This window comes from Ornithorhynchus anatinus, chromosome 3, assembly GCF_004115215.2.
Source record: "Ornithorhynchus anatinus isolate Pmale09 chromosome 3, mOrnAna1.pri.v4, whole genome shotgun sequence".
NCBI lineage: Eukaryota > Metazoa > Chordata > Mammalia > Monotremata > Ornithorhynchidae > Ornithorhynchus > Ornithorhynchus anatinus.
In genome coordinates, this window is record NC_041730.1 from 36,413,371 (window position 1) to 36,438,244 (window position 24,874).

Sequence of the window (24,874 nt, forward strand, 5' to 3'; positions counted from 1 at the left end):
ACTTACCCCAGGCCACACAGCAGACAAGTGGTGGAGGTGGGATTAGAACCCACGTCCTCTGACTCCCAAGCATATGCTGTTTCCACTAAGCCAAGCTGCTTCTCTTATGTTCCCTGCTCAGAACAAGATTACAGTCTAGAGGGGGAGACAGACATTAATATATAAATACAAAATTATGTCTATGTACATGAGTGCTGTGGGCCTGAAGGAGTGAATAAAGGGTGCAAATTCAACTGTAAGGGCAACACAGAAGGGAGTGGGAGAAGAGGAAATGAGTCCAAGTCGTAGAAGGCCTCTTGGTGAAGGTGTGCTTTTAATAAGGTTTTGAAGGTGGGGAGAGTGAACATCTGTCAGATATGAAGAGGGAGGGCGTTTCAGGCCTGAGGCCAGATAAGGGTAAGCGGTCAGCAGTGAGATATAGGAGATCGAAGTACAGTGAATAAGATGGCATTAGAGGAGCAAAGTGTGCAGGCTAGGTTGTAGTAAGAAATCAGGGAGGTAAGGTAGGAGTGGACAAGCTGATCGAATATTTTAAAGCCTCCTTCCAGTTACTGCTCCATTTTTCTCCTCCTATTCCCACCCAAACTGCTAGAATGAGTTATAAACATCTGCTGCCTCCGCCTCCTTTCCTAATCCAGTGTTTTCAAGTCCATGCTGATCTTCGTTGAACTCTCAAGTGCCTTTGACACTATGAATCAATTCTCGCTCCTGGTAATGTTACCTAATCTAGGGTCACTGACACTGCTGTCTCCTGGATTTCCATCTCTTTTTTCTCAGTCTCTTTTTCTGGCTCATCTATCTCCTCCCCTATCCTAACTGTGGGTGTCCCTCCATGCTCTGCTCTGGGTCCCTTACTCCTTTCAATTTATACTCACTCATTGCTCCTACGGCTTCAGCTTTCACCTTTATGCAGAAGAGTGGGAAAATGTCTGAGAAATGTTTTAGAAAAATGGCCCAAGCATCAGTGTTACATATATATTGGATGTTCTCCAAAAGGTCACTCATGACTTGTTGTCCCCCAGGGATTTCACTCATCACTTGACAGTTTTTGTCAACTTTTGGAATTGGCTTTGTCAAACCTTCAGTCCAGCTGGCTCCTCTGGCAGTTAAGGAGAAGGGATGTGCTTAGAAGCAGCTCTAACTCCCCTCAGGGATTAAAGGCTGCTTAGCCTCTGGCCATCTCTGATTGGTTTTGTGAAGACTCTTTAGCTTTAGAATCAGGGAATACATCTTTCCCATTGAGATCCTCCCTCTATTCATATCTAAATCCATATCAGGACTCTTGGGAAATACAAAGGACCTTGTTTTATAAGGGAGTTTTCTTTAAGAAAAAGTGAATTCGGATATTTTTCCTATCTGTATTAACTAACTGGGTTAAGTCATCCATACCTGTCACCTTTATATGGCTCTTAGCATTTATTTAAAGTTAATTCATAGTTACCAGAGTTTCAGAAATTCTTCTGAATTTCATAGTTACCAGAGTTTCAGAAATAAGGTCCTCCCAGGTGCTTATCTAGTAGATCAAATGTTTATAATCAATGAATTAATCAATGGCATTTGTTGAGCATTTATTTTGTGCAAAGCTCTGTCCTAAGCGATTAAGCAAGTATAATTAAACAGAGTTAGTGGGGATGAACCTTGCCCACAAAGACCTCTTATAGCCTACAGTAGGCATATCCTAAATCACAGATCTGTGGAAATATTGAATTTAGAAAATTAGCCTTCCAGATTTTTTATTCCTCTTTCAGTTCCATGTTTTCCATTAAACTCAAGTAACTAATAATTGTTGTTCTTCCAGGTTTGAATTCATTCAGGCTCATTATCTAGAATTACCTAAGTTTGGAGAGCTTATAGGATAACCTGCAAGTCAACCATTCCAGATCATTGGACAGTCACATCTTCTAGAATGTAGGGATATAGTCTTGACAAACCCTTCATTATGGAAAACTCAAGTTATATTTATTCCATATCTGCTGCTTTGTTCATGTGCGTAGCCATTTCCTCCGACAGGGCACTGATAGATTTGGACAAAGAACACTGTCAGGACAACGTTCCCTAATTCGACCACCAAATTCTGTCCAAAATGTATAATGAAAACACACTTTCTTCTGGACTCCTACTGATCCATTCCACCATCCCAAATCCTCTCATTCAGAAGGTATTTCCTTACATGTGACTCAATTTCCCCCATTCCCCACTACACTTTAGTAATAATGTTGGTATTTGTTAAGCACTTACTATGTGCAGAGCACTGTTCTAAGCGCTGGGGTACATACAGAGTAATGAGATTGCCTCACGTGAGGCTCACAGTCTTCATCCCTATTTTACAGATGAAGTAACTGAGGCACAGAGAAGTTAAGTGACTTGCCCACAGTCACACAGCTGACAAGTGGCAGAGCTGGGATTCGAACCCATGAGCTCTGACTCCCAAGCCTGGGCTCTTTCCACTAAGCAACTGCAGCAGAGGTGGTAGTGGATGTAGTAGCAGGAGCGTGGCTCAATGGAAAAGAGCCCGAGCTTGGGAGTCAGAGGTCGTAGGTTCTAATCCCAGCTCCGCTTCTCTGTGCCTCAGTTACCTCATCTCTAAAATGGGGATTAAGACTGTAAGCCCCATGTGGGACAACCTGATTACCTTATATCTATCCCAGCGCTTAGAACAGTGTTTGGCATATAGTAAGCACTTAACACATACCATTATTATTATTATTATTAGCAGCAGTAGTAGGAGTAATAGCCATTTTGGAGCACCTACTAAGAATAATGCATTGTACTAGTGATTGGGAAATATACAACATGCACGTGATATGGGAGTCTCTAGGAGTTCACACTCTAATGGGGGAGACAAACATAAAAGTACCGACATTAATAAAAAGAAAAAATTGAACATACAGTGGTATAAACACTTCTTCATATGTGATCAGTCTATTTAAGTCAATTTCCTTTCTTTCTGTTCTTAGAAGACAGTGCCCTCCTTAGAACAGCTCTTCATTGTCCCACCTGAGATGGAAGGGGCTGGAAATCCAGATTTTACATCCTTATTGTTTTGCCATTTCAGATGCTGCACAACAAACACGTCATGGTCCGTGTGGGAGGAGGCTGGGAGACTTTTGCAGGGTATTTGCTGAAACACGACCCCTGTCGAATGCTGCAGATCTCCCGCGTGGATGGCAAAACCTCTCCCATCCAGAATAAATCACCAACACTCAAGGACCTGAGCCCAGATAATTACCTGGTGGTCTCTGCTCACTACAAAACTAAGAAGGAGATAAAGTGAGACTCCATTATTTTGAGTGGGCCTGCATAAAGGTCTTAATTCCCTTCACCAGTGTAGTCAGTTTAGTTCAGGTGCTTTGACAGACACCTGAACATTTACCGCCTCCAGACAGACAATGGCAATATCCATGAAGGATCTTCAGATCATAGCACTATTTATTTCTAATGCTCTTGTAGAAAATGGCCAATTAGCTAATTTACTAAATGAAATCAAAATTATGTGCAAACATTTTTATCCAAATCATTATTTTTTCAAAATTTGGACATTATATTTAGTTTAAAGGCTCTGTTCCGTTTAAAGGTAAATAAACCCCGTGCTGCCAGCTTAGTAGAAAAATCCACTGAGCACTCAACTTTGTTGTTAGGGGAAAGCGTGCATTTAGGTTTTGTAGATCAATCAATGGAAAATATATGTTTCATTTCCTACAGAACAATGAAATTCTAGATTTTTTTTCATGGCAGAAATTTAAGTAAATTTGAAAAATAAACAAATTAGTATGATAATCATATGCTACTTAAACCACAGAAACAAACACTGCAAGGAAGCGCAGATAGTATTTGCAACCGTTGAAATTCTACAAAAGTGTACTTGCATTTAATAGAATGCCTTAAAGATAATTTCTCAGTTGGGGTACTTAGGTAGCAATCACATATAGCCTGAAGGGATTTGCTTGTGAACTGTTTCACACATTCCTAAAAGCTAAGTTGTGTATCACCTAGTTTGGTTCAATACATATGTTTAATATCTTACGTATTTGTTTATATTTTAACGATAAATTGTACAGTCAAGCTTTCATTTGACTTCATGTTATGTTGAAACATTTTCTTTTTGGAGTATGTTTTTAGAGTTAATCCTACTTTGCTATGCTGTGTAGTGAAGTATGTTCACTGTGTTAATGATGTTATGGACTTATGTATACCCTTGTATACTGGGATGTGGCTTTTTGATAATAAAAATAGCAAATTATATGTCATCACTATTCATGAATTAAAAGCTTTCCAAAACTAGGTATGTGTTTGGGTTGTGGTTCATTTGAAATAATAGCACATTGACTTTATTCCCTGCCTATGCGAGGGAAAGGCCAGACTCCTGTCAGAATCCCATGGCATTAGCAAAGGGGAGGAAAGCACCTGTGAAGCAGTGTGGCCTAGTGAAAAAAAACATACGTCTGAAAATCAGAGGATTAGGGTTTTAATCCAGGACCGGGATTCTAATCCTGACTCTGCCTCTTGCTTGCCATGCAACCTTGGAGAAGTCACTTAGCTTCCCTGTGCTTCGGTTCCTTTATCTACAAAATGGGGATTAAATGCCCGTTCTCCCTCCTCCACAGACTGTAAACTCATTGTGAGCAGGGAATGTGTCGGCCAATTTTATTGTATCATACTCTCCCAAGGTGTTAATACAGTGTTCTGCACATAGTAAACACTCAATATCATTGATTGACTGTGGGCCCACTGTGGGTCAGGGACTGTATCTAACCTGATTATCTAACTCTACCCCAAGTCTTTCCATAATGCTCACACATAGTAAGTGCTTAACAAATGCCATATTTACTATCATCATTATTACGATATGGGGGACACAATAGTGGTTGGGTTAGATGTTGCAGTTCCTAGTTCTATACAATATTGTTGTGTTATTTATAAATTCTGTTCAGTAGGGTATCTTCTACCTAGAAGATTCTGCTTTAATGATTTCGAGATAATCTAACATTTTCACAGATTAATGGAAGGAGGGCTGAGGAAGAGTTTGTCAATATGGCTAATTAGAGAAACAAAGCATTTCAATCAAAATTTGAAACAGACATTGGGCCTGAAATTTTTTTTAAATCATTTTAAATACTTTAGTCTACTTTTGATTTAGTTCCACCACGGCCGTCTTGTGATGTTCTCACAGTTTCTTGTTTTAGTTTAAAATAAGGGCTTAGAAAAATAGATGGTGAGTAGAGAAAAATGACAAAACAAGCAACTTATAGAGGAGTGTTTGTAACTCCTAAAGGAAAAGGATTTCAACCTTAATGCAAATGAGTTATGTAAGGAATGAAAAGCAGTGTAGGACTCCACAGAATTAAATGGTTCTGGGCATAAAACATTGCCTAACTAAAAATAGCATACAAACACTAAAGGCTGTTGGCCTCAATATGTGTATATATAAATGTGTATAACCACTTTCCAAAGTGGGTCAGTTTGCTATGGCTGCAAGATTCAATCCCAAGGCTGGCACCAAGGTGGGAACTAGTAGTTTTTAAAGAAAGCCAGGCTGTCTTGCAGCCCTACCTTTGGGCTAATTTTATCTGCCTCGCTTTTGGAGTTCAGAACTATAGGGAAGTCAAGAATTCTTAAATAATTCAGTTCAGTGTTCAGGAAACATTGGTCAGCTTTTCCTCCTTGCAGTTGTTCACTGAACCACACAGTGGAACGACACTGCAGAGGGATCCAAATCTATGGGGAAAATAATCAGATGTTGGGGTCACAGTTCCCTTTGCCAGCAAAATAATATCTCATGTTCCACATCAGAATTCTTAAATTCCAGTTGGAGCACTGTGATAAGCCCTATAAGACCTCCAGGGACCAAGCAAACATTATAACCATGGAATCCAAGGATTGGAAATGACCATGTTGCCAGCCATCATGAATCTATTCCCCTTGCCTCTGCACAGTTGGGCACATATCTGCCCCCCTCAATGGTACTTTTTGAGTGCTAAGTGCTTGGGAGAGTACAATAGAGGTGCTTACTGTTTAGCAATCTCTCCTTAAATGACTCCTAATTACCCTTTAATGGTGGGGTAAAACTGATTTTTTTTTTCCTGCCCCACATAGTGGATAAACTGTGTCATTAATGAAGTCATATTTGAGTAGAAAGACAATAATGTTTTTTTTGTTTCTATTTTGGCTTTGCAACCATTTCTAAAAAGTGAAAAACTCCTAATCTTTACTCGAGCCAGTCCAAGTGCTTCAGGAAAACACCACCGCAACCAACAAAAAAGCAGAAAAGATTCCTAATCTTTACTTTGTATTTTTTATTACGATGTGGGGGACACAATAGTGGTTGGGTTAGATGTTACAGTTCCTAGTTCTATACAATATTGTTGTGTTATCTTCAAAGACCCCTAAAACCCCAACTCGTCCAAGAAACCTTGATTTTTTAATTACCAACATCTCAGGTTATATCAAACCTATAAACAGTAGTATTTACATAAGTATGAATATTCAACTAACTTTTCAGCTTACAGTCTAACATTTTTGCTCTCTATAATTTAGCAGTTTATCTCTTCCACTGCTTTGAAAGTCCCCAGAGCAAGGGTCCGTTGGTCAATCAATCAATCAAGCAAGGGAAGGAGTTTCCATGCCTCTAGACTGTGAGCTTGTTGTGTTTATTGTTGCACTGTATTCTCCCAAGTGCTTAGTAAAGTGCTTTCCACACAAATACGATTGAATGAATGCATGAATGAATTTTATCGAGTGCTTACTGTGTGCAGAGCTCTGTACTAAGTACTTGGGAAGAGTACAACACAAAGGATATGGTAGATACATTCCCTCCCCACAACTAGCTAAGTATAGAGGGGTAGAAAGACATTAAAATAAACTGTGGATCGGTACATAAATTCTAGGCCACTGAGGGTGGAGTGACAATCAAGTGCTTAAACTTTTTTTTGCAGACGAGCCAGACAAAATGAAACCTTTGAGCAGTTGGTGAGCAGAGCTAAGCAATTTATGACCCTCCAAGTTACGCATCATTACAACACATTGCACCGAGCTGCTTCACAGCAACAACCCAAGAAACCCTGTCAGAAACAGACAAGCGGACCAAAAACCTCCACTGGATGGGTGGGTGCCAATCCCTAGAAGCCTGAGAATCTGGCCCCAAGGGATCCTGCTGCCTTGACTCACACCTTTCTGGTGAATCTTTATCCCAGTCTGTCCAGGGATGGAAGGGGTTTCCACACCTCATGTCGCCAGCACACTTTCTCTCTTATTCTTATGACTGTGTGCTACCTGGGGTCCATGGGCCATGTCTATAATCATTTAGGGGTTTCTTTCCCAGGGCTTAATGCAGTGCTTTGCACACAGTAGGCACTTAATGAACACAATTATAATCCTGTCTAGCTTCCTGCACAGTTATTAGCTGTGAATGCCAAGCTAGTAGCATTGTGTTCCTGGTGTTAATCCACAAGTGGACACCTATTTTCCAGAGCTACATTTGGTTCCAAGAAGATACACAGCCCCCTGATCCTTACCCCAAGAGAAAGAAAGTGCGTCTTTTGCTAAGGGAATACTGTACTGTGCTGTAAACACAGTAGTTATAATAATTGTGGCATTTGGTACTATATACCAACCATTGTACTAAATGTTGGGCAGATACAAGATAATCAGATCAGACACAGTTTCTGACCCACATGGGGCTCACAGTCTAAGGGAGAGGGAGAACACGTGTTTAATCCCCATTTTACAGACAAATGAGGCGCAGAGAAGTTAAATGACTTGTTTTAGATCACACAAGCAGGGAAGTGAACAGAGACAGGATTAGAACTCAGGTCCTCTGACTTCCAAGCCTGTCCTTTTCCCCCAGGCCATGGTGCTTCTCATACCACTGATAATTCCACTACTGATTATTCTATTGCTGGGAAGGTCTAAAAGTCACTGTTCTGACTATTCAGTTCAGAGGCCCCTTTGGGCCATCTAATTATGCTCAATCAATTATATTTTTTGAATACTTAGCATGTGCAGAGCACTCTACTAAATGATTGAGAGTAATCAATCAATAATATTCTTTGAGAGCTTACTGTGTGCAGAGCACTGTTCCAAGCACTTGGGAGAGTATAATACAGCAGAGTTGTAGACACGTTCCCTACCTACAAGGAACATACAGTCTGGCAGGGACACACTGCAATGTGTGACCTTGGGCAAGTCACTTAACTTCTCTGTGTCTCAGTAACCTCATCTGTAAAATGGGGATTAAGAATGTGAGCCTCATGTGGGACAACCTGATGACCCTGTAAATCTACCCCAGTGCTTAGAACAGTGCTCTGCACATAGTAAGCGCTTAACAAATACCAACATTATTATTATTATTATAAATTACATATGTGTACCTAAGTGCTACAGGACTGAGAGTGGAATGAATACCAAACACCCAAAGGGCACAGATTCAAGTGCACATATGACAGAGAAGGAGACGGAGTCAAGGAAAAGAGGGCTTAATTGCGGAAGTCCCCTTGGAGATGTGACCTCAATAAGGCTTTGAAGGTGGGGAGACTGATGGTCTAGTGTATATGGAAGGGAAGGGATTCCAGGGCAGAAGGAGGTTGTGGGAAAGGGGTCAGTCGCGAGATAGACGAGACAGAGACACGGTGAGCAAGTTGGCACTAAAGGAGCTAGGAGTACAATACAATAGGGTTGGTAGACACAATCCATGCTCCCAAGGAGGTTAAAGTCTGAAGACATAAAGTTAAAGACATAACTTTTATGTGTGAATATCAGTACATGTTTTGCCATCAGAATAGGTAGGATCTCTTCATTTTAATTATTTTTCTCCAGACTGCTATGCAGTTCCTTTCTATAGATCCCTTGGCACTGCCCTCTCGTGGTACCAAAAACAACAACAAAAAAGGAATTAGCTTTCCAATTCTACAAACAATGGACTTAGGTTATTCAACAATACTAGTGCCTTCTTTGTTACATTTTATAAAATAATCCACCACAATTGGAGAATAAACTATGATAGGAACCCGACATTTGCCTATAAATAAGCAATACATGAACATATTAAAGTATCGGGAAAACTGCTTAATAAGCCGAGAATTGTATCCTAAATTTGATTCCCAATTGAGTGCTCTACTTTGCATATTACATTTGTACAACCCCTGGTAGTTAGTTAAATGAAGCAGCTAATTATTTCATTAAAGCCCTTTACATTTCAAATTTGGAAGAAGAATAAAGGTTCCCAATAAAATAATCTAATAAACGCCCTAAAGGAGAAAAGTAATATCTGTGCTTTTATTACACTATATTTTCATGTTCAAAACAGCCTCGATTATTCTTCGCAGAAACCAACCTTAACAACATGCAAATAACCGTACTCATAAAAAATCATGATCAGTTCAAATTTTAATAAAAGGGTTATGATCATTCTTTAATACAAAAAATGATAATGCTTCTGGCCCTTGGAAAAATATTAGTACTCATAATTAATCCAGTTATATAGAATAGTTTAGCGATACCTGGATCACGTACATAAGCCCAGCACTGCCCTCTCGTGGTACCAAAAACAAAACAAAAGAAGGAATAAGCTTTCCAATTCTGCAAACAATGGACTTAGGTTATTCAGCAATATTAGTGATGTCTATGTTACATTTTATAAAATAATCCACTACAGTTGGAGAATAAATTATGATGGGAACCCAACATCTGCCTATAAATTAGCAATACATGAACATACTAAAGTATCGGGAAAATTGCTTAAGCTACAAGTGAATCTTCAAGCATCTCCTTGGACTCTTTCAAGGCACTAAATCCCCAGGTTTAAACACAAATCATCAGAGGTATAAAACAGAACACAGTAGCTTAACTGTAAATAGCTATATTATTTGAAAAATGCAGAAGAGTATAAATGTAAAATTAAATACACCCTGAAAAATCTAGCAGGCCATTTCTAAGAGCAGAAATTCACCTATTCTATTTGGTAGTGCTTCTTATACTAAAAAATGACATATCTTCCACTGCCTAGACTGAAGAGTAGTTATTTACGCAAAAATAAATAATGGGGTTTTGAGTTATAGTGAAAAGTGTTGGCCGTCCTTGTTTTACATTCTGAGGTTTGCATGTTAAATGCTTGAAAACCAATGAAATGTTTCCAGTGTACGTTTTTAAATCTAGCTCACAAAAACGGCAAAGTGCTGAATCTTCATATGCAAACAACAGCAAAAGCCATAGGATGAAGGGTCATTGGATTGCAGTTGGCAAGTTATTGGCAGTAGTCTGTTTCAGCCCTCTTCCATTCAGGAGTCAAATTTTATCCAACCTGCCACTAAAAAAAAAAGAAGTTTTTTTAATGCAAAACACTATCAAGTTACGATGCTAATTAAGATAAATCTTTAACTGTATTTAAAAATCCATTAGAGGCCTTGATTACCTAATCCCTCTGTAATATATGCATGGGTTTAAGTGAAAAATGAAGACCGTTTACACTTTTCAAATAAAATCTTTAAACTTACTCTAAGTCCTCCTCCTTCCCCTGCAGAACCAGATATTGCCATCCTTTTTTCCATTTCTTCCTGTTTCTTCTTTTTTTGCTCCACAGAATATGGATTCTTAATGCCCCGAGATGAGGCCTTTAGAAAAAAAAATGAACTGTATGAATTAGAAGCGTCTCTTTGCAACTGAATAAAACTTATGACATATTCTTTGAAATAAAAAGGTGTTTATGTTTCAGAAAGGATTAAGTGTGGCCAAGGGTCAGTCGTGCCCTGCTCAAATACACAGGCAATCATATTAAACTATTCTTTTTTACGGAACAATTTCTCTTATAATTTTTCTTCTGATTGCTCATCTCAAAGTGTCCTTTATAAGTAAAAAGCCCAATGTGAGCACATATGCACAAAGTTCAGGGCCACATCAATTATTTTTGTGTAAATGGTTCTACAGTTTGCTACTTGTCACTTTGCTATGGCTTAAAGCTGATTGGTGAGATATTTTGAACAAGTTCAGGCATCATAAATATCAGTGAAGTTCACACCTAAAAACATGCAACAAAATGCCTAAGTACAAAATAATAATAATAATAATGATGCTATTTGTTAAGCGCTATGTGCCAAGCACTGTTCTAAGCGCTGGGGTAGACACAAGGTAATCAGGTTGTCCCACATAGGGCTCACAGTCTTCATCCCCATTTTACAGGTGAGGTAATTGAGGCACGTAGAAATGAAGTGACTTGCCCAAAGTCACACAGCTGAGAAGTGGCAGAGCCAGGATTAGAACCCATGACCTCTGACTCCCAAGCCTGGGTTCTTTCCACTGAGCCACACGGCTTCTCTGCCCAACTCCATTTGACATAAAGCTGCGTAAGTCGGTGGATTCTGGTCTACGTCAGGGGTAGTCGACAATCAGTCAATAGGCACCAAGTCGGTTAATCTGATTTTAGGGCCATAGCTGAGAAGGCTCCGAGTCTCAGCCACTTCCACCTGCAGCCCCTTATACTCTGTTCCAACTCACAGTGTCTGTGAACCACCGCCCCCCGACACATCCGTCCCCCCAGATCCCACACATACAACACCCACACCCACACACCCAATCCCTGGAACACCATGACACAAACTAGCAGGTCCAGGGAGTAACAAAAGGTATCCAAGGCTGGTTCCATCAGGAAGAGACTGCACTTGTGCAGTTAAACCACTGTTCACTCTCCAATATGTCCAATCAATCTCTTTCTATGACTCTTGATGTACTCACTTTTACATTTACCTCCTCCAATAACATGGGAGACCACATTCCTCGTTGGCTAGGAATGCTCACTTCATTATTCTGTACTTCCCAAGTGTCTACTACACTTCACCATATCAAGGAGGGCCTCAATAAAAGCTGATGTTGCTACTTCTACTATAAAAATAATATGATAGTCAACCCAAAGGCCAAAATAATTACCCATTTCTGGTATAAGCCTACAGCCCAAACCTGAAAAACATGTTTCATTATTTATGTCAGGATAAACTGTGCACATGACTGGACTACGGCACAAGTTATAAAATAAATATGAGCAGCAGTTCACTATTTCTATTCTTCTTCTTGCCATTAAATGATCCCGATAACTTCATCAGCCTCTTTGCTGACCTCCTGTCTCTTCCCTCTCCAGGTGATACTTCACTCTGTTGCCCGGATCATTTTTCTACAAAAACGTTCAGGCTCTGTTTCTCCACTCCTCAGGAACCTACAGTAAAAGCAATGTAGCTTAGTGGAAACAGCCCAGGCTTGGGAGTCAGAGGACATGGATTTCTAATCCTGGTTCCGCCAGTTGTCTGCTCTGTGACCTCGGGCAAGTCACTTTAACTTCCCTGTGCCTCAGTTACCTCATCTGTAAAATGGGGATTAAAAGTGTGAGCCCCATAAGGGACAACCTAATTACCTTGTATCTAGGCCAGCGCTGAGAACAGTGTTTGGCCCGTAATAAGCGCTTAACAAATACCATTATTATTATTATTACAGTGGTTGCCCATCCACCTCTGAATAATACCATTATTATTATCCACCCCTGCATCCAACAAAAACTTCTTAGCATCAGCTTTAAAGGAGTCAATCACCTTGCCACCGCCTACCTCACCTCACTACTTTCCTACTACTACCCAGCCCGCACACTTCGCTCCTCTAATGCCAACCTACTCACTGTACCGCGATCTTGTCTCTCTTGCCACCAACTTCTCACCCAAGTCATGCCTCTGGTCTGGAGCACCCTTCCCTTTTCATACCCAACAGTTAATCTCCCAACCTTCGAAGCTTGATTAAAGGAATGTCTCCTCCCAGAAGCTTTCCTTAGGACCTCATTTTCTCCCACTCCCTTCTACACTGCTCTGATTTGCTCCCTTTATCCACTGCACCAAGACTCATGGCACTTACGTACATATCCGTAATTTATTTATTTATATTAATGTCTGTCCCCCACTCTAGAATGTAAGCTCATTGTAGACAGGTAATGTATCTGTTATATTGTTGTGTCGTACGTGCCCAAGTGCTTAGTACAAGTACACGGCACACAGTAAGTGCTCAATAAATATAACTGACTGATCAACGCTCAATCACCACCACTACCAACAAAATTACTTGACACTGTGCAATACTCTTTTGAACGCTGTGACTTTTGAAGAGTTAAATCTAAGAAATCATGAACGTCAAGTTCTAGTGTCTCCAAGAGTGTTACAATACAGCTTTAGATGCTGTGGACGGAGTCCATATTCTCCACTGGGTGCCACCTTATACTTGTTCCCCACAGCGAATATCTTCTCAAGCACTCCTTCCCAATATGCACCTGTCAGGGGAAACGCAGAGCTGTGGAAGGAAAAGCAGAGGAGCAGCGGCCACAGTGATGCCAGAATCCCTGAATGTGAGTTCCTACAATTGCCGAGCATCCAGTCATGTGATGTGACTGGTACTATATGATTGTTTCTAGTATACCTATGTAAGGACAGTGTGCGGCTGTGCTGAATACTTTTACTAAGCACTGAGTGTGGAGGGTAGCAATGAAATTAAAGTTGGAACGTCTTGTTTGGGAAAGCAAAAATGAATAGTGGCTCCTGATTAAAACTGCTAAGCTATGACAGTAAAAAAAACCAAACCACAATTACTACATACTAGGAGGGGCTAGAGTGGTTTCCAAAAGGAATGTCACGGCACACTGGGATGCCAGAGAGGTTTTGTAGGAGTGTCATGGGTGAAATTAATGGGATCTATTGTGTGATTACTATGTGCACAGCACTGTACTAAGCACTTGGGAAAGTACAACAGAATCAGTGTACATCTTGAGACAAGGTTTGGAAACATTCCCCAAATAAGTGGAATTTTATTTTGAAGCGTTACCTCCATTTGTCTCTTTTCTGCAGCTTCTGCAAGTTGTCTTCTTTTCATTTCCTACAGAACATTTGAAATATAATATGGAAAAGATAAATGCATACATCCATGTTTTAAATATGTCAAGGCTTTCTTAATATAAACTCAAAATTTGATGGTCTTATCTAACACTTGGAAAACTTATCTAACAGTTATCAAAAGCTTAACTTTTGGTCCATATTTCCTCATTTTTTTTCCTTTTCTTATTTCATTGTGCAATTCTATTAGGATTCACATCAAACATCTTATTAGAGATAGCATTGTGTTAAAGGCCAATATGAGCTATCGACTTGGTAATGAAAATTATTTGCACAATGCTTTAATAAACACAGTTTCATACACGTCTAACATGGAGATAAATGCTTACATCTCATGTCATTAACATCAGTATTAATCACCTACTTGGGAAGCATACAATAAAAGTTACAGATATGGTCCTTGCCCTCAAGAATCTTGATCATTGCAACAATATGCACAATACACTGAACAGTCTAATCTGAAGGACAAATACAGAAAAGCATAAGAACAACAGAAATATGATTTTCAGAGAGAAACTGAAAATTCAAAAGGCAACTATCATTGCATGGGAACCGTTAGGGACTTCTAGTTCTCCTTCTTCTCTAAAGACGTTTAGGAAATCTCCTTCTCATCAGGAACACAGATATGCGTACAGTCCTGCCCTCCAAGTACTTTTAGTTTTCAAATAGTTTCTCAGGGCGGTGTCCCACTCTGATAATTCAAGCGGGACAAGAGAAGAAATTTAAGAAAGGAAAAGCCCTGGGCTCAGTGGTCCCAGGCTGGTTTCTTTCCTCTCCTTCTCGTTCTTCCCTTTTCCTCTCTCCTTCTCAACATGGGTCCTCAGCCAGAACCTTTCTTTCGGGAGAGCTAAAAGATCAACCAGGTTCATGCTTCTAGAGGAAGAGCAATGAAGAGCGAAAGACCGCCTGCCTGTCTGCCTGCCTGCCTCCCTACCTCTCAGGAGGCTCAGGTGGTATGCGGTCAGGGCCTGGACAATAGTTTGCATGCAGGACTCTGGAAGGCAGGCAAGGTGAAGTGGCTTTGAGCCAAACTGCATCTAACTGCCATGAAAGTAAGAATAAATGGTGGTATTTGTTAAGCGCTTACTATATGCAAAACACTGTTCTAAGCGCTGGGGGATACAAGGTGATCAGGTTGTCCCACGTGGGACTCAGTTTTAATCGCCATTTTACAGATGGGGTATCTGAGGCACAGAGAAGTTAAGTGACTTGCCCAAAGTCACACAGCTGGCAAGCGGCAGAGCCGGGATTAGAACCCACGACCTCTGACTCCCAAGCCTGGGCTCTTTCCATTGGACCTCGCTGCTTCCCAGTGGAAGAAGCCGGCCAGGGCTATGTTAGACCCCAGGCTGGAACTGCTCTGAATCCTGGCTGGTCCAAATAATAAACCTTGGCTCAAATAAACGCACAATCTCACAATGCTTAAGCTTGTGAACGTATTAAAGGAGTGGTAAAAATGGTTTAGAAATAAGCTGAAACCCTCTTGACTTGGAACACTTATGTTGCTTATTAGCACACACCCTTATTAGCACACACCCCAAGGTCAAAGTCACTTCCTGCACTTGAATAAGCTGAATGGAGAAGTCTGATAATGCTTTTGGACCACAAAGTTGCCATTTAGCGTTGGCCTTGACCAGAACAAAATGTATTACGGAGCTATTTGATAGTCTACATCTGCCTAGGTTGGTCTGGATCCTACCAAAATGCAGACTGTGATCTGGTGGGGGCAGAAGGTCCATTTGCATCACTAACAGTGCTTGGAATCATGCTTGACATATAATAAGCACTTAAATATCATAAAAAAGAAAAAAAAAACAACACACACAAAAACAGTGGTTCTGGCATTAAAACCCAGATCCTCTTGACTCCCAGGCCTGGACCCTGTCCACTAAGCTACCCTGCTTCCCTTATTATTTTAATATATGTTTACCCCCTGGAGATTATTATAAACACCTGGTGGGTGGGGATCACATTTAGCAACTCTGTTATAGTCTACTCTCCCAAGTGCTTAGTACAGTGCTCTGCATACGGCAAGCACTTAATAAATATGATTGCTTGAATGACTGCAGCATGAGGAATTTTGATAGCTTGAGGTGGGCAGGGAATATGTCTGTTTATTGTTAAATTGTACTCTCCCAAGCGCTTAGTACAGTGCTCTGCACACAGTAAGCACTCCATAAATGAATGAAGATTGACCCAAGCTGCCTCAATCAGGAAAGTTATTAGGTTGATTTGGGCTTTTCCCATAGTGCATTTGTCACTCTTCACCCTGGTGAGGGCAGGGATTGTCTTTCTCGATTGCTGAATTGTACTTTCCAAGCACTTAGTACAGTGACCTGCAGACAGTAAGCGCTCAATAAATACAATTGAATGAAAGAATGATCTAGTTTGGATCTTGGTTTCGGGCATATAGCTAGACAAAAATGATTCTGTTTTCTACCTCCATCATATTTATTGAACACTTACTGTTTGCAGAAATTGTACTAAACACTTGGGACAGTAAAATATAAGAGTTGACAGACACATTCCTTGCTCACAAGCAGCAGCAGCGTATCCTAAAGGATAGAGCATGGGCCTGGGAGTCAGAAGGACCAGGGATCTAATCCTGATTCCACCATATGTCTGCTCTGTGACCTCGGGCAGGTCACTTCACTTCTTTGTGCCTCAGTTGCTTCACCTGTAAAATGGGGGTTAATACTGAGAGCCTCATCAGGCATGGACTGTGTCCAAACTGATTAGCTTCTATTTACTCCAGTTCTTACTACAATGCCTGGCACATAATAAGCACCTAACAAATACCCAAATACCATTAAAAACAAAACAAAACAAAACTCAACCTAGGCGTGGGAGCGAGATGGACATTAAAATAGATTTACAGATATGTACAAGCAAGAGGGCCTAGTGGTGAGAGCACGGGTCTGGGAGTCAGAAGTACTGAGTTCTAATATTGGCTCTGCCACATGTCCGCGGTGTGACCTTGGACAAATCACTTAACTTCTCTGTGCCTCAGTTACCCAATCTGTAAAATTAAATCCTACTCCCTCTAATTTAGACTGTGAACCTCATATGGGATAGGGACTATGTCCAACCTGATGAACTTGTCTCTATTCCAGGGCTTAGAATAGTGCTCGGCACCTATTAAGAGCTTAACAAATTTGATAATTATTATTAATTAATACAAGTGCTGTGGGGCTGAGGGTGGTGTGAATAAAGGGTGCAAGGGTGAAGCAGAAGGGACAGGGACAAGGGAGAAGGCTAAATCAGGGCAAGCTCTTGGAGACAATGTAATTTTAATACAGCCTTGAGGGTGGAGAGACTAGTGTCTGATGGATATAAAGTGAGTGGGAGGGAGTTGTGCATTCTACTTTCATAAGCAATTCCCTATTCTTACTCCCGGATAAGAACAACAGTGTAGCTAGAGTGCATTGTTGATGGGTTTTTTTTTTTTTTCTGGGCAGTTACAAGAAGTCTCACTCAAAACAGTGGCATGTTTGAAGGAGGGAGGCAGTAATATAAATACTTTTTTCATTCAAAATGGTATTTCCTTACGTACAGTTCCACAAAATCAAGTCAAACACTGTTTTTAACCATCTTATTCAGGTTGCGATGAACAAACGACTGCCAAAGACTAAAAAGTGATGACTATAACAAAACAGAAATTAAATTCTCTGGCACACATAATGAAAAATATCTTTATCAGTCTCCATGCACTTGTGGGCGTTTAAGCACTAGATAGCACTTTGCAAATGTCAGTTACTTTGCTATTACCAGCTTTGGGTCTAATTTTTCCAAAGCAACAGTTGGCAACATTCGAAGCTCTAGATCTGAATACAGGACCCTCTAGATTGTTAGTTCCTGTGGCCAGGGAATGTGTCTGAGCCCGTCAAAGGGCAGGGACTGTCTCTATCTGTTACCGATTTGTACATTCCAAGAGTACAGTGCTCTGCACATAGTAAGCACTCCATAAATACTACTGAATGAATGAATAAATGCTGTACTCTCCCAAGCACTTAGTACAGTGCTCTGCACACTGTAACTGTTCAATAAATACAATTGAATAAATAATGGTTCATGGGCCGGGCGGGAGGAGGCCAGAACCGCAAAAAAACCCAAAAAACAAACTCAACAGACCCGGGCGGGGATCAGTGGCCATGTGGGAAGCTAGTGTCCTGGACGCCCAGACCTGGACAATTCTCCAGCGGGGTGGGGGAGAGCAGAAGGGAGGGATGGGGGACAGAGAGGGACAGGGGGAGAGAGAGAGTGTTGTGGGCAGGAAAGTGTCTTCCTGTATTGCACTCTCCCAAGTGCTCAGTACACAGTATGTGCTTTGCACATAGTGAGCGCTCAATAAATATGACTGAATGAATGAATGGTTCAAGGGCTGGACGGGAGCTGGCCAGAACCGCAAAATTCACGCATTCAACTGTATTTATTTTGAACTTGCTATTTGTGGAGCACTGTACTAAGTGCTTGGAAAGTACAACTGAGCAATAAAGACAGACAATCCCTGCCCACCCCGGGTTTACAGTCTAGAAGAAGAATGTCAGTATTTGTTAAGCGCTTACTACATGCCAGGCACTGTTCTAAGCGCTGGGGTGGATACAAGGCAATCAGGTTGGACACAGTCCCCTTCCCACATGGGGCTCCCACTCTTAATCCCCATTTTACAGGTGAGGTAAGTGAGGCCCACAGAATTGAAATGACTTGTCCAAGGTCACACAGCAGAGAAGCAAATAAAACCCAACCGACCGGGCGGGGAATCAGGTGGGTGGGATGCTGGCGTCCTGGTAGCCCGGATCTGGCCCATTCTCCAGAGGGGTGGAAGAGGAAGGGAGAGGGAGAGAAAGAGAGAAAGGGAGAAATAATAATAATAATAATGGAATTTGTTAGGTGCTTACTATGTGCCAGGTACTGTACTAGGCAATTGGGTGGATACAAATAATAATGATGGTATTTGTCAAGCACTTACTACGTGCCAAGCACTGTTCTAGCAAATTCATTCATTCAGTCGTATTTATTAAACACTTACTGTGTGAGGAGCACTATACTAAGCGCTTGGAAAGTACAACTCGGCAATAAAAGAGAGATAATCCCTGCCCACAACGGTTGGACGCAGTCCGCCGTCCCGTGTGGGGCTCACAGTCTCCATCCCCATTTTACAGGTGAGGGGAACCGAGGCCCAGAGAAGTCAAGTGACTTGCCTAAGGTCCCACAGCAGACAGTGGTGATGATGATGATGGCATTTGTTCAGCGCTTACTAGGTGCCAAGCACTGTCCTAGGCGCTGGACAAGTGGCGGGGCCCGGCGTAAAAGATCGAGCCAGAGCCTGGGAGTCTGAAGGTCATGAGTTCTAATCCCGGCCCTTGTCTGCTGCGTGACCTTGGGCAAGCCACTTCACTTCCCTGGGCCTCAGTTCCCTCATCTGTAAAATGGGGTTGGAGACTGGGAGCCCCATATGGGACGGGGGACTGGGTCCAAACCCGTTTGCTTGTAACCACCCAGCGCTTAGGACAGTGCCCTGCACAGAGTAAGCACTTAAGTATCATTATCATGATCTATTCAACATTCCATCGTATTTACTCAGCGCTTACTCATTCATTCAATAGAATTTATTGAGCACTTACTATGTGCAGAGCACTGTACTAAGCGCTTGGAATGTACAATTCGGCAACAGACAGAGACAGTCCCTGCCCATTGACGGGCTTACAGTCTAGTCAGAGAAGCAGCATGGCTCAGCGGAAAGAGCCTGGGCTTCGGAGTCAGAGGTCATGAGTTCGACTCCCAGCTCTGCCACTTGTCAGTTGTGTGACTGTGGGCGAGTCACTTAACTTCTCTGGGCCTCAGTTCCCTCATCTATAAAATGGGGGATTAAAAGTGTGTGAGCCCCACGTGGGACAACCTGATTACCCTGTATCTCCCCCAGCGCTTAGAACAGTGCTCGGCACCTAGTAAGCGCTTAACAAATACCAACATAATTATTATTATTAATCGGGGGAGACTGACGGACAAAAACAAGACAACTTAAGCATGACAAATAGAATGAAGGGGATGTACACCTCATTAACAAAATAAATAGGGTAATAAAAATATATACAAATGAGCACAGTGCTGAAGGGAGGGGAAGGGAGAGGGGGAGGAGCAGAGGGAAAGGGGGCTTAGCCGAGGGGAGGTGAAGGGGGGAAAGGGGAGGGAGCAGAGGGCAGAGAGGGAGCAGAGGGAAAAGGGGTAGCTCAGGCTGGGAAGGCCTCTTGGAGGAGGTGAGCTCTCACTCTGTGCAGAGCACTGTACTAAGCGCCATTGAAGCAGCGTGGCTCAGGGGAAAGAGCCTGGGCTTGGGAGCAAGAGGTCATGGGTTCGAATCCCGGCTCTGCCCCTTGTCAGCTGTGACTTTGGGCCAGTTACTTCACTTCTCTGGGCCTCAGTTCCCTCATCTGCAAAAGGGGGGTGAAGACTGGGAGCCCCACATGGGACAGCCTGATCACCTTGTATCCCCCCAGCGCTTAGAACAGTACTCTGCACACAGTAAGCACTTAACAAATACCAACATTATTATTATTATTATTATTCACTGCTCTGGGCCTCAGTTCCTTCATCTGTAAAATGAGGCTGAAGATTGGGAGCTCCACGTGGGACAACCAGATCACCTTGTAACCCCCCCCCCCCAGCGCTCAGAACAGTGCTCTGCACACAGTAAGCGCTTAACAAATACCAACATTATTATTATTCACCGCTCTGTGCCTCAGTGATCTCATCTGTAAAATGGGGGTTAAGACTGTGAGCCCCACGTGGGACAACCTTATGACCTTGTTTCCCCCCCAGCGCTTAGAACAGTGCCCTGCACACAGTAAGCGCTTAACAAATACCAACATTATTATTCACTGCTCTGTGCCTCAGTGATCTCATCTGTAAAATGGGGGTTAAGACTGTGAGCCCCACGTGGGACAACCTTATGACCTTGTTTCCCCCCCAGCGCTTAGAACAGTGCTTTGCACACAGTAAACGTTTAACAAATACCAACATTATTATTATTATTGTTATTCACTGCTCTGGGCCTCAGTTCCCTCATCTGTCAAATGGGGATGAAGCCTGGGAGCCCCACGTGGGACCACCTGATGACCCTGGATCCCCCCCCCAGCGCTTAGAACAGTGCTCTGCACACAGTAAGCGCTTAACAAATACCAACATTATTATTATTATTCACTTCTCTGGGCCTCAGTGACCACATCTGTCAAATGGGGATGAAGCCTGGGAGCCCCACGTGGGACCACCTGATGACCCTGGATCCCCCCCCCAGCGCTTAGAACAGTGCTCTGCACACAGTAAGCGCTTAACAAATACCAACATTATTATTATTATTCACTTCTCTGGGCCTCAGTGACCACATCTGTCAAATGGGGATGAAGCCTGGGAGCCCCACGTGGGACCACCTGATGACCCTGGATCCCCCCCCAGCGCTTAGAACAGTGCTCTGCACACAGTAAGCGCTTAACAAATACCAACATTATTATTATTATTCACTTCTCTGGGCCTCAGTGACCACATCTGTCAAATGGGGATGAAGCCTGGGAGCCCCACGTGGGGACCACCTGATGACCCTGGATCCCCCCCCAGCGCTTAGAACAGTGCTCTGCACACAGTAAGCGCTTAACAAATACCAACATTATTATTATTATTCACTTCTCTGGGCCTCAGTGACCACATCTGTCCAATGGGGATGAAGCCTGGGAGCCCCACGTGGGACCACCTGATGACCTTGTATCCTCCCCAGCGCTTAGAACAGTGCTCTGCACACAGTAAGCGCTTAACAAATACCAACATTATTATTATTATTCACTTCTCTGGGCCTCAGTGACCACATCTGTCCAATGGGGATGAAGCCTGGGAGCCCCACGTGGGACCACCTGATGACCCTGGATCCCCCCCAGCGCTTAGAACAGTGCTCTGCACACAGTAAGCGCTTAACACATGCCAACATTATTATTATTCACTGCTCTGGGCCTCAGTTTCCTCATCTGTCCAATGGGGATGAAGCCTGGGAGCCCCACATGGGTCCACCTGATGACCTTGTATCCCCCCCAGCGCTTAGAACAGTGCTCTGCACACAGGAAGCGCTTAACAAACGCCATCCTTATCATTATTATTGTTATGACTTCCAGGCCGGGGCTCGATGCCCTGCGTCCTCCCCCCCCCCCCCCCGGAGGCTCAGGGTGGGGGAGGGATGGGTGGTTGTGAGGAGGCGGGGGGGGGGGGGTCCCCGGGACTTACGGGATCGGGGGTCTCCACCACGTCGGTGCCCCCCAGGCAGGGCAGGCACAGCCCCATGCTAACGCCCGCCGCCTGCGCATGCGCCCACCCGGACCGCGCCCCCGCGCCCCCGCGCGCCCCCGACCCGCGCACGCGCACTCCCTTCCCCGGCGCCGGCCCGCAGCGCCACCTGCCGGTGGAGAGAAGGGCGGCAGCCCGAGCCGGGCCGGGAGCGGACGGGGGGGGGGGGGGGGGCGAGAGGCCGCAGGAGGGAGGAGGGAGAGAAGAGGGACCCTTCGCTCGCTCATTCATTCGTTCATTTATTCATTCACTTATTCATTCATTCATATCGATTAATAATAATGATGTTGGTACTTGTTAAGCCCTTACTAGGTGCAGAGCACTTGAGCACTTACTATGTGCAGAGCACCTTCCTTCCTTCCTTCCTTCCTTCCTTCCTTCCTTCCTTCCTTCCTTCCTTCCTTCCTTCCTTCCTTCCTTCCTTCCTTCCTTCCTTCCTTCCTTCCTTCCTTCCTTCCTTCCTTCCTTCCTTCCTTCCTTCCTTCCTTCCGTTGGGACTTGTTAAGCCCTTACTAGGTGCAGAGCACTTGAGCGCTTACTATGTGCAGAGTACATTCATTCATTCATTCATTCATTCATTCATTCATTCATTCATTCATTCATTCATTCATTCATTCATTCAGATTAATAATAATAATGTTAGGACTTGTTAAGCCCTTACTAGGTGCAGAGCACTTGAGCGCTTACTATGTGCAGAGTACATTCATTCATTCATTCATTCATTCATTCATTCATTCATTCATTCAGATTAATAATAATAATGTTAGGACTTGTTAAGCCCTTACTAGGTGCAAAGCACTTGAGCGCTTACTATGTGCAGAGTACATTCATTCATTCATTCATTCATTCATTCATTCATTCATTCAGATTAATAATAATAATGTTAGGACTTGTTAAGCCCTTACTAGGTGCAGAGCACTTGAGCACTTACTATGTGCAGAGCACCTTCCTTCCTTCCTTCCTTCCTTCCTTCCTTCCTTCCTTCCTTCCTTCCTTCCTTCCTTCCTTCCTTCCTTCCTTCCTTCCTTCCTTCCTTCCTTCCTTCCTTCCTTCCTTCCTTCCTTCCTTCCTTCCTTCCTTCCTTCCTTCCTTCCTTCCTTCCTTCCTTCCTATTAATAATAATAATGTTGGGACTTGTTAAGCCCTTACTAGGTGCAGAGCACTTGAGCGCTTACTATGTGCAGAGTACATTCATTCATTCATTCATTCATTCAGATTAATAATAATAATGTTAGGACTTGTTAAGCCCTTACTAGGTGCAAAGCACTTGAGCGCTTACTATGTGCAGAGCACATTCATTCATTCATTCATTCATTCATCCATTCATTTTGATTAATAATAATAATGTTGGGACTTGTTAAGCCCTTACTAGGTGCAGAGCACTTGAGCACTTACTATGTGCAGAGCACATTCATTCATTCCTTCATTCCTTCATTCATTCATTTTGATTAATAATAATAATGTTGGGACTTGTTAAGCCCTCACTAGGTGCAGAGCACTTGAGCACTTACTATGTGCAGAGCACATTCATTCATTCATTCATTCATATCGATTAATAATAATAATGTTGGTACTTGTTAAGCCCTTACTAGGTGCAGAGCACTTGAGCACTTACTATGTGCAGAGCACATTGATTGATTGATTGATTGATTGATTCATTGATTGATTGATTCATTCATTGATTCATTTTGATTAATAATAATAATGTTGGTACTTAAGCCCTTACTAGGTGCAGAGCACTTGAGCACTTACTATGTGCAGAGCACATTCATTCATTCATTCATATTGATTAATAATAATGTTGGTACTTGTTAAGCCCTTACTAGGTGCAGAGCACTTGAGCGCTTACTATGTGTAGATCACTGCACATGCATGCATTCATTCATTCATATTAATAATAATAATGTAGGTACTTGTTAAGCCCTTACTGTGTGCAGAGCACTTGAGCACTTACTATGTGCAGAGCACTGCATATTCATTCATTCATAGATTCATTCATTCATTCATTCTGATTAATAATAATAATTTGGTACTTGTTAAGTCCTTACTATGTGCTGAGCACTTGAGCACTTACTATGTGCAGAGCACTGTACTAAGCGCTTGGAATATACAATGCGGCAACAGATAGAGACCATCCCTCCCATTGACAGTCTATTCAGGGGAGAGGGACAAAAACAAGACAACTTAATCACCATAAATAGAATCAAGGGGATGGACACCTCATTAATAAAATAAATAGGGTAATAAAATATATATACAAATGAGCACAGTGCTGAGGGGAGGGGAAGGGAGAGGGGGAGGAGCAGAGGGAATGTCGTCCTATGTGCAGAGCACTGTACTAAGCGTGGGAATGGACAATTCGGCAACAGATAGAGACCATCCCTGCCCAATGGCGAGTTCACAGTCCAAACAAAACCAAAGAGAACAAAAGAAGTAGTCTGGCCTCAATATCACCAAGATAAATAGAATCCTAGATCGCTACAGACCATGAACAAAAGAGAGGGAAAAATAATATATACAGATATACACCAGTGCTGTGGGGAGGGGAAGGGGGAAGAGCAGAGGGAGGGAGAAGGGGGGAAGGGGAGGGGAAGACGAGCAGAGGGAAAGAGAGGGCTCCACATGGAGAAGCAGCGGGGCGTAGT

General features: G+C 42.7%; 2 protein-coding genes across 9 annotated transcripts in view; one reads left to right on the forward strand and one right to left on the reverse strand.

The window, feature by feature from the left end:
* GAS2 (growth arrest specific 2) overlaps positions 1 to 4,281 on the forward strand; it is a 119,564-nt gene extending 115,283 nt beyond the window's left edge. For all 8 annotated transcript variants that reach the window (XM_016226096.3, XM_039911449.1, XM_039911452.1 and 5 more), the window contains one exon: positions 3,056 to 4,281. Coding sequence is in view for 7 of the 8 variants with exons in the window: in XM_039911449.1 (XP_039767383.1) it covers positions 3,056 to 3,274 (219 nt within the window). In the remaining variant the exon portion in view is untranslated. The remainder of the gene's footprint in view (positions 1 to 3,055) is intronic.
* A 5,082-nt stretch (positions 4,282 to 9,363) lies between these two features.
* LOC114810290 (small VCP interacting protein) lies at positions 9,364 to 22,268 on the reverse strand. The gene is made up of 4 exons (XM_029061516.2): positions 22,170 to 22,268; positions 13,837 to 13,887; positions 10,488 to 10,604; positions 9,364 to 10,300 (listed from the first exon to the last, which is right to left on the reverse strand). Exons 1-4 carry the CDS (start codon positions 22,224 to 22,226, stop codon positions 10,286 to 10,288), a joined length of 240 nt encoding a protein of 79 aa, XP_028917349.1. The 5' UTR covers positions 22,227 to 22,268; the 3' UTR covers positions 9,364 to 10,285.
* Between the last annotated feature and the right edge of the window lie 2,606 nt (positions 22,269 to 24,874).

Excerpts from the sequence above, each read along its gene's own strand:
- LOC114810290 (XM_029061516.2), bottom strand. The coding sequence starts at position 22,226 with ATGGGGCTGTGCCTGCCCTGCCTGGGGGGCACCGACGTGGTGGAGACC. Across the intron at positions 13,888-22,169 it reads TGGTGGAGACCCCCGATCCC|GAAATGAAAAGAAGACAACT; the intron begins GTAAGTCCCGGG and ends AATGTTCTGTAG. Across the intron at positions 10,605-13,836 it reads CAGAAAAGAGACAAATGGAG|GCCTCATCTCGGGGCATTAA; the intron begins GTAACGCTTCAA and ends TTTTTTCTAAAG.